At 45.6% G+C, this 9,156-nt stretch overlaps 1 protein-coding gene across 20 annotated transcripts in view; it reads right to left on the bottom strand.

Moving 5' to 3' along the window:
• The window catches only part of REPS1 (RALBP1 associated Eps domain containing 1), an 89,399-nt gene extending 80,701 nt beyond the window's left edge, over positions 1 to 8,698 (bottom strand). For 17 of the 20 annotated variants that reach the window (XM_069598546.1, XM_069598539.1, XM_069598545.1 and 14 more), the window contains exon 1: positions 7,874 to 8,630. In XM_069598546.1, coding sequence (XP_069454647.1) covers positions 7,874 to 8,026 — 153 coding nt within the window. In that variant the 5' untranslated portion in view covers positions 8,027 to 8,630. Of the gene's footprint in view, positions 1 to 7,873 lie in introns of all 20 variants that reach the window. The other 3 variants (XM_069598535.1, XM_069598534.1, XM_069598528.1) reach the window with 3 other exon arrangements.
• Positions 8,699 to 9,156: the final 458 nt, after the last annotated feature.

A 9,156-nucleotide genomic window follows, 5' to 3' on the forward strand; every position in this document is an offset into this window, starting at 1 on the left:
GATGCTTTTGAACTGTGGTGTTGGAGAAGACTCTTGAGAGTCCCTTGGACTGCAAGGAGATCCAACCAGTCTATCCTAAAGGAAATCAGTCCTGAATATTCATTGGAAGGACTGATGCTGAAACTCCAAATACTTTGGCCACCTGATGTGACTCACTGGAAAAGACCCTGACCCTGGGGAAGATTGAAGGCCGGTGGAGAAGGGGACAACAGAGGATGAGATGGTTGGACGGCATCCCCTACTCAATGGACATGAGTTTGAGTGAACTCCGGGAGTTGGTGATGGACAGAGAGGCGGGGTATGCCGCAGTCCATGGGGTTGCAAAGAGTCGGACATGACTGAGCGACTGAACTGAACTAAACTACCCCGAACATAAACTTTCAGTCATTCATAATCCAAATGCTTGATCCCTGTGTACAAGGCCCTGCAGCACATGGTCCCTGCCATTCTCCCCTCTTGCCCATACTTCTCCAGCTTTCATCTCAACAAACACAGCAAGTTCTTCGTATATTGTTCCAGCCCTTAGCATGCTCATTCCCTCTATGCGAAACGTCTCAGTTTTGTTCTCTTGCTATGCCCCCATCTCCTCATAGAGGTCTTTCCTTACACTTAGGTAGGATCGTATAGCATAGACACAGTTCTTTTCCTTTTAAACATTGCCGCAATTTATAATCCATGAAGGCTGGGAAGATTCCTGAGTTCTCACCACTGCATATACAACCCAAACATAAATAGTAGCCATGAAGTACTTTCTGAAATTATACAAAACTGATTTAAGAAAGACTTATGGTCAGCTTTTCCAGGTCTGCGTGCTGTTCCTTAAAACTGTCTTAATGTAGAGGTCCATGGGACAAGCTTGGCTAGGTAAGGGGAAGGCTGGCAACCAAATTATATGCAGACTTTTGTGTAACTAAGTCTTCTAAGCAGACATCCAGCATGTGCACCAGCATCTCAAAGGAATCCACAACCACAAGAGGTTTGAAGGAAATACACAGTTTAATAAATTCTGTCTTCATCATGTAACAAGAGACTCAAATTCAACATAGTCAATTCTTGAAACAAAATGAAGTGTAGTTTCTTTTAAGCATTTTAAGTCCTATAATTTATCAAACTGCAACAAAATTTGGAGAAAGAAATGGCAATCCACTCCAGTACTATTGCCTGGAAAATCCCATGGACAGAGGAAGGAGCCTGGTAGGCTACAGACCATGGGGTCGCAAAGAGTCGGACACGACTGAGCAACTTCACTTTCACTTATGAACTTAAAAAAAGATTTCTGAGCCATGTTATTATCATCTCCTGATTTTTGTCATGCCTATATATGCAACTCATCAGCCATAAATTCCTTACACAGAGGTAGAGGGAAAAGACAAATCAAGATGCATCTATCATAGGAAAGACTACAGAAAATGAAATATATTATCAGGACAAACATTAAAAAGGCCAAGTCTTATTACCCATCAAATTCTCACTGGCCAGAACACTGAAGAACTAAGCATCATGGATTGTACAACCCTTGCATCAGTTCCCTCTTATATACACGGTCACTTCAGCACTCTAGGCAAGATTTACCTCTTCATATCTCCCAAAGTGCATAAAAGAGATCAATTCCAGCTTCAAAATAGGGTATCAACTAATTTCAAGTCTGAGTGACTACTTTCGTAAGGATGTGGCTGGACAGAGTAGCCATTCCTACACTGTAACCTCTTCGTTAAAAAACCCAATCAGGAACTTCTCTGGCAGTCCAGTGGTTAAGACTCTGAGCTTCCAACGCAGGGGGCATAGGTTCGATCCTTGCTTGAGGAACTGAGATCCCATATCCTGCATAGTGTGGCCAAAAAAGTATAAAAAATAAATAAAAAACCCAATTCAATCATTTCCATGGTGAGAACTAAAATCCAGGCAATAAGTAATCGCCTCAGGGGCAGGGCTGGAACTTGTATCCCATGTTTAGTGATCCTTTACATGTCAACTTCTCACATTCTTTTAGAGCTCCGTCAAAATGCCTAGCTTGAATTCTCAAGTTATTAAGACTAACTCTGGACTACTGGCTAAAGAAAAGAAAAAGATTCAAAGTACCTTATAAGAAAGAAAAATTATTTAAGTAAATATGATACTACAGAAAGCCAATAAATGCGACTTCTTTCTCAAACAGTGTTTCTCAACTGTGTATAGTAAAGTGTTTAAGGTAAGATCATTTTTATAGTGTGTTATATTCAGAAAACGAAGATCATGGCATCTGGTCCCATCACTTCATGGGAAATAGATGGGGAAAAAGTGGAAACAGTGTCAGACTTTATTTTGGGGGGCTCCAAAATCACTGCAGATGGTGACTGCAGCCATGAAATTGAAAGATGCTTACTTCTTGGAAGAAAAGCCACGATCAACCGAGATAGCATATTCAAAAGCAGAGACATTACTTTGCCGACTAAGGTCCGTCTAGTTAAGGCTATGGTTTTTCCTGTGGTCATGTATGGATGTGAGAGTTGGACTGTGAAGAAAGCTGAGCGCCGAATAATTGATGCTTTTGAACTGTGGTGTTGGAGAAGACTCTTGAGAGTCCCTTGGACTGCAAGGAGATCCAACCAGTTCATTCTGAAGGAGATCAGCTCTGGGATTTCTTTGGAGGGAATGATGCTAAAGCTGAAACTCCAGTACTTTGGCCACCTCATGCGAAGAGTTGACTCACTGGAAAAGACTTTGATGCTGGGAGGGATTGGGGGCAGGAGGAGAAGGGGACGACAGGGGGATGAGATGGCTGGATGGCATCACGGACTCGATGGACGTGAGTCTGAGTGAACTCCGGGAGTTGGTGATGGAGAGGAGGCCTGGTGTGCTTTGATTCATGGGGTCGCAAAGAGTCAGACACGACTGAGCTGCACTGACTGATAACTATTTTAGTGATTACAAATGAAAAAAAAAATCACTTCTCCAGAACAAACCTGACATTTATTAAGTCTGCAACTTTCAATGCATAAATGAAGCTCTGCTTCTTTATTTTAATCTTATTACTGAGTAGATCATATAATTGAACAAATTCCAAAAGAAAAATAAAATGGCTCACGTTTCATTATTATCACTTTTCCTTCACTAAACAAATGTGTTATTCAAATGTTCTACCAAGATATTGCTCAACACAAATGAACTAAAAGATTTTCTCAGATTCATTAATGGGTACACTTCTTATAATCTTTAATGAACAATTATTACTAGAACCTTTTATCAAGCTATTGTTCATTCTAAGTCTATATGAAGTTTTAAAACATTTTCCAAAGTATAAATTTTAAATAAAAGCTAGAAAAACATACTGATTGGTGTGGTAAATAGCATACCTTCCCTAACATTTAAAAAATAATTCTGAAGATTATTTTTAAGCCACTGAATATTTTCACGCTCAACAGACAGCAAAATTCCTCATGATTAAATTCTATGAGCCAGATTTTTCTCTGCCTAGTCTTGTTCCTCTCTGGTGTGGCACATAATACTATGATGCTCTAGCTCATTCACTTCATCAATTAACACACTGTCTCCCCAAACAAACCCTTATATTCAGAACAGGTTTTACTCTGGTATTCCCAAACAAGTGTAACGAACATTGCTTCTCCTGTTGCAGAGCCCAGGCTCTAGGGATGTGGACTTCAGGCGCTGCAGTACATGGGCTCAGCAGTTATGGTGCATGGGCTTAGTTGCTCCGAAACAAGTGGGATCTTCCCAAATCAGGAATCAAATCCATGTCTCCTGCGTTGGCAGGCAGATTCTTACCCCCTGGACCACGAGGCAAGTCTAAGACAGTGTTGCAATGTGAAACTCAGGATACCATACACAAGAATCCTCCTAGTTCTCTGAAGTGACTATACTTCCAGACATCATCATGGATAAAAATATTTATTTTGCAAACGAGGAAATCCACATATAACTCAAAATCAAATCATTTAAAATCTCTACTCTTTGTAAGAACTATGGGCAAACCAAGTACATGAACAGTGAAAAGTAGGAAAGAACTGACAGGTGGCAAGAAATAATGGTAAAGGAGAGGTATTCTATTCACTACCTAGTTATTTAACACTTCTCTGTCTATCAAGTTTCTAGTTAATAAATAAGAATAATACTCTCTTTACAGGATTGTTTTGCAAGGATCAAATGAGTTCCTGCATGAAAATGACCTGCACAGTAAAAGAACACAATAGGCACTCAATAAAGGCCAGTTCCTTCCTCCTTTAGTTCTGGGCCCTCTGTTCTTTGTTCTCTATACTCATTCCTCAGATGACTCAGTCTTCTCATGACTTTTATTAACAAATGCTGAAAACTACTATATCAATCAAAGCCCTGATGTGTAAAAATGCATGCCTACAGTGTGAGAAGCTGTCTGGTCTCTACCTCCAAGATATGCAGGTGAGAAAGGCAGAGGAGAAATCCCAAACACACAAATTTCACTGTAAGACCCAGCACTCAGAGTGGACATTCACACATCTCCAACTATCTCCTGGAGTACTGCACTGCCATCTCAAAACACCTGAAAACAAACTCATCAATTTCTCTTCAGAAATCAGGCCCTCTTCCTGCCCCTTCTGTAACTGTGAGTGGTATCCTACAGAGAATAAACCGCGCCCTTCTCTTCTCTTATCAAAATATCACCAGCTAACCTAGGCTCATCAGGTCTACCTCCATCATCCTCTACTGTATCTTCAACCTCATTTTCTGATCAACTGTTACCACCAGAGTCCAGATCAGTTTTTTAAATCTTGGCACTACTGACATTTTGAGCCAGATGACTCTGCTGTCGGAGCTGTCCTGTGCATTGCAGGCTGTTTAGCAGTACTCTTGCCTCTATCTACTAGAGGCCAGTAGAACTGCTCCCTCCCTCTGAGCTATGATAACCAAATATGTCTCTAAGGGCCTTGTGGGTGGCAAAATCCCCTTCCCCCTAGCCGTCCCCACTCCCACATTTGAGTTCCTTGGCCCTGTTCCTCATCACTTCATTTACATATGAAAGAATCAGTCCCCCAGTTTCTTCTTCCCTCTACTTTCAGTTGCTCTGGTCTCCTAAATGCCTCCTAAGTGCGTTAGTAGCTCAGTCATGTCCGACTCTTTGTGACCCCATGGACTGTGGCCCGCTAGGCACCTCTGGCCATGGAATTCTTCAGGCAAGAATACTGGAGTGGGTTGCCATTCCCTTCTCCGGTGAATCTTCCCAATCCAGGGATGGAACCCAGATCTTCTGCACTGCAGGTAGATTCTTTACTGTCTGAGCCACCAGAAATGCCTCCTAAAGCACAGCTTTTATGAGTCAGTTCTCTTAAATCTGTAACTCCCTGCCTCCTTCACAATTAGTTCAAAGCTCTCCACCCAGTCTCAAACATTCTCCCACAAAACACCTCACACTGCGGCCACCTAACCGCCCTTCACTAACACAGACCTGTTCATCCAGCCCCTCCTCTTCTGTTCTGCTGCTGTCACCTGGTTTGGGTGCCCAGTATGTAGCTTCTATTCTGAACCACTGCTCAAGCCTCTTTCCCTAGCCTCTGATCTCCTTCTCACTTGAAGTCAAAAACTATCAGTGAGCTTCCACTGCCTCCTAAAATATGAAATTGGCCTGTTCTTCAGAATCTTTCCCAATGTGGTCTCTAAGTGCCAGTATCTCCAGAACATACAGCTTTGGCAAAATATGACTATCTGCTACTCCTTGCAAAGGGTCCTTCTCACACTTTCTACCTCTGGCCATGTTTTACCTCTGCCTGGAAATCCTCTTCATCCCTCCATACTACTGTAAGGTCCATCTGAATTAAATGAAGACCCCTTTCTTAGTCATACTCTCCTTTATCCATCTCATGACATTCACACTGCTTTGTTACATGTTTATTTCTGGAGCTTACAAGGTTCTTGAGAACTTCTTACTCCTGCTGTGATGCCCTGCAACACCTAGCCCAGTGCTAATTTGTATGTGAGCTGCTCCAAATGTTTTCAACTTAGGAAGCAAGGGAGGACTGTTTTCCAACAATCCTAAGCTTCCATTAGGGAATTAAGCCCACATTCCTCTTTTGTTCCACATTTTATCTCCTAGGCCAATTTTTTAAGTAAATTGCCTTCAAGATACCCAGAAAGCTATAAGAACTGTGCTTTAGGGAGTTTCTACAGTTTCCAGCTTATTAATATAACTGAATCCTGAATATTTATGCTATTTAAGTTCTCTTAAAAAAAAGGCAATAAAAATTTATTTTTGAGTGTAAATAAAATTGAGCATGACATAAAAATAAGTTGGACTGGGTTAAACATGTTTGAAGCAAAGGTTAATTAATTTGTATCCTAAACAATAATACAATGTCCTAAAGTCTTCATGCACTCTTAAAAATATGAATGTCGTCGATTTCTGCTTGCCCTACCCCGAAGAAAGAAACCAAACAAAAAACGAGAGGTTCCCCCTTAATTTTAGTTTTCTAATGTCTTGAACGTATTTCTACAAAAAGAGCAAAATCATTAGTGAGTATGTTCCTGTAAGTCTAACTCCAAAGCCATATGGGTACATACAGTACCCACACAGCAGGGGTCAGCAGTTAGAGGCCCTGTTTTGTATGCCCCTGAGCTAAAAGTGATTTTTACATTTTTAAAAGACTGCAAGAACAAAAACAAAGAATATACATACAGAGACTGTATGTGGCCAGTAGAGCCTAAAATATTTACTTTGTCTCTTCAGCAGAATGAATATGAGACTCCCAGCTGCTGGTGTGTAAGACGCCCAATTTTCCTCCCAAAATTTTTAAAAAGCAACATAAACCAGATTATGCGAAAAGAACTCGTTCAATTTAGTCACAATCAACGCACAGATAACTTCTAAAAGAGAGGCCTGTGTGGACATTTTTATATTTCCCAGAAGGTTCCTCAGAAGGAACTTGACCCTCATTCTAAGCACACTTAGGCTTGAAGAGTTTAAAGCACCTGGCCCAAAGTCACACTGCGGGTTAATAGAGTGGGGGTCAAGGGTCCAGGCCCGAAAACTCCTGATTCAGGGCTCTCTGCAATATACTACATCATACCTATGCACATGGCAGTAAGTTTTGGAGATCTGGATAACTGGTTTAGATCATCATAAAGAGGAAAGCTTAAAACCTGTTTCTGATACGCTGTTTAGACAAAATCTTACTAGCAGCTATGACTCATGGGACCCAGAGTAACATCAATGCTCACCACATACATTAGATAAGACGGAGAAAGCTTAAAACTTAACTCTCCTCGCTCCTCTAGGGCATTGAGGCAAATACGCACCTTTGACTTGCAGTTGCTCAATACTTATCTACCAACCCAATCCACCAGTTCCACCAAATGCTATCGAAGCCCAATGGAAAAACGATCCAGTTTACACCAGCCACGCATCCTATAGTTAAAGTTCTTTTCATACCTACTTGCAAACTATTACTTAAAAGTTCAAATTTTTTAATCTCCTTGAGAATTCAGCTTCCTTAAGAAAAAGAAAAGTAGATCTCAAGACCAAGGATTCAAAAGCATGGTAACAATCCCAGATCTTTCATCTGAAGTTGCTCTTCCAGGGTTGAAAAATCCAGATTCTGCGGGGCAGCCGAGAGATACAGGGCTTACGCTCTCCAGAGAGAATAGAGAGACCACCACCCCCTCCCCAACCCCCACAATATCTCTGCCTGACTTTTGTCCTCGAAGAGCGACCCCCTCCCCCCTCGCGAGTCCCGGCCGCCCGGGCACCTGCGGCCCCGGCCCGCAGCGGAGGAGTCCGGGGAACCTGTCCACTGCCGGCCCTTCGAGAAACGGCGCCCACTCCCACCCGCGGAAGCAGGCGGCTAGAGGCCCAAGCCGCCGGGAAGCGACCCCTCGGCGGCCGGCCGACCCCCGGACGCGGCGGCATTACCTGGAGGACCACGTCGTTGGGCAGCTGCGCGGCCCGAAACAGCTCCAGCACTCGCCCGTTGGCCGACACCTTCTTGGTGCTCTCGATGTCGCAGTAGGAGAAGAGATCCGAGTAGTATTTCTGCTCCGCATCGCTCAGCGTTAAACCTTCCATCTTCGCCTCCGTTCACGGCCAGCCCGCCTCGCATGCAACACCGGGGGCCCGGCCCCGCGACCCCGGGACGGCAGGGACTGCGCGCCGCCCGGCCTCCTTCTCCTCCTCGCCACCCGCCCCCCCCGAAGCGGCGGGGAGCCCCGGCCTCACGCGCGCGGGGGGCGTCGGAGCTACAGGGCCCGGAGGTCGCGGGGAGGCAGCCCGGCTGGGCTCGGCGCGCCGCCGCCGAAGAGGCCCCGCGCGGCGCGCGGCTCCGGCTCCGCCTCGGCGGCCGCGGGGAGAACACGGGGAAGGAGGCGGGGGCCGCGGCGGCGCGAGGCTGGGGCGGACTCCGCCACCGCCTCCGCCGCGGGTTCGAGTCTCTCCGGCTCCCCGCCGCTTCCCCCAAGACTTCCCGCCTCGCCTTCCCCTTCCGTCCACGCCCCCAGAGCGGCAGCACTTCGCGGAAAAGTTGTGGGGCTTCTAAAGTTTCTGGGGTTCAGGGCTGAGCGCGGCCGCCGCTCCGCCTCCCTCCGCCGCCATTTACTGCGCCCCGGCCCGGCCCCCGACGCGACCGCAGCAACACTGACAGCGGCGGCCGCGCTCCAGACCCGGATGTGAGGCCGGGAAGAGAGAGCGCGAGAGGGAGAGAGAAACACCCACCGGGCTGGCTCGGCCGCTCCCGGGAGAGGGGGGCCGCAGCGCCCCCTGGTGGCCGGAGCTCCGCGGCAGAGGGTCGAGCCGCCCTCCGCGTTGGGCAGGCAAAGCTGGGACCCCTGGGAGCAGCGACCAGTGGGGAAGGCACACAGCTCATTCATACCAGGAGAACTTAGATACGGGCTGCAGTTTGGATTATTTCAAAGCTTCTGGCACCGAATGGTTAATAAACATTGAGTGAAAGGGGAACATTGTTCAGGTTCTTACTACTGTATGCGTTGTGCTGCTTTGAGGTCAGACCTTACTGAGGATCAATTCAGTATTTCTATGTGCTCTGAAGGGCTATGAGCATGAAATCAACCCATTGGAGAACTCTCATCGTATAGACACTAGCCACTGAGACCCAGCTCCCACTCTGGCTCCAAACCGTGTTTACCTGAGAAACAAAATTGCTGAATAGAGGGAACAGCTGGCAAACTTCATCTCGTTATACA

Source organism: Ovis canadensis, chromosome 8 (assembly GCF_042477335.2).
Source record: "Ovis canadensis isolate MfBH-ARS-UI-01 breed Bighorn chromosome 8, ARS-UI_OviCan_v2, whole genome shotgun sequence".
Taxonomy (NCBI): Eukaryota; Metazoa; Chordata; class Mammalia; order Artiodactyla; family Bovidae; genus Ovis; species Ovis canadensis.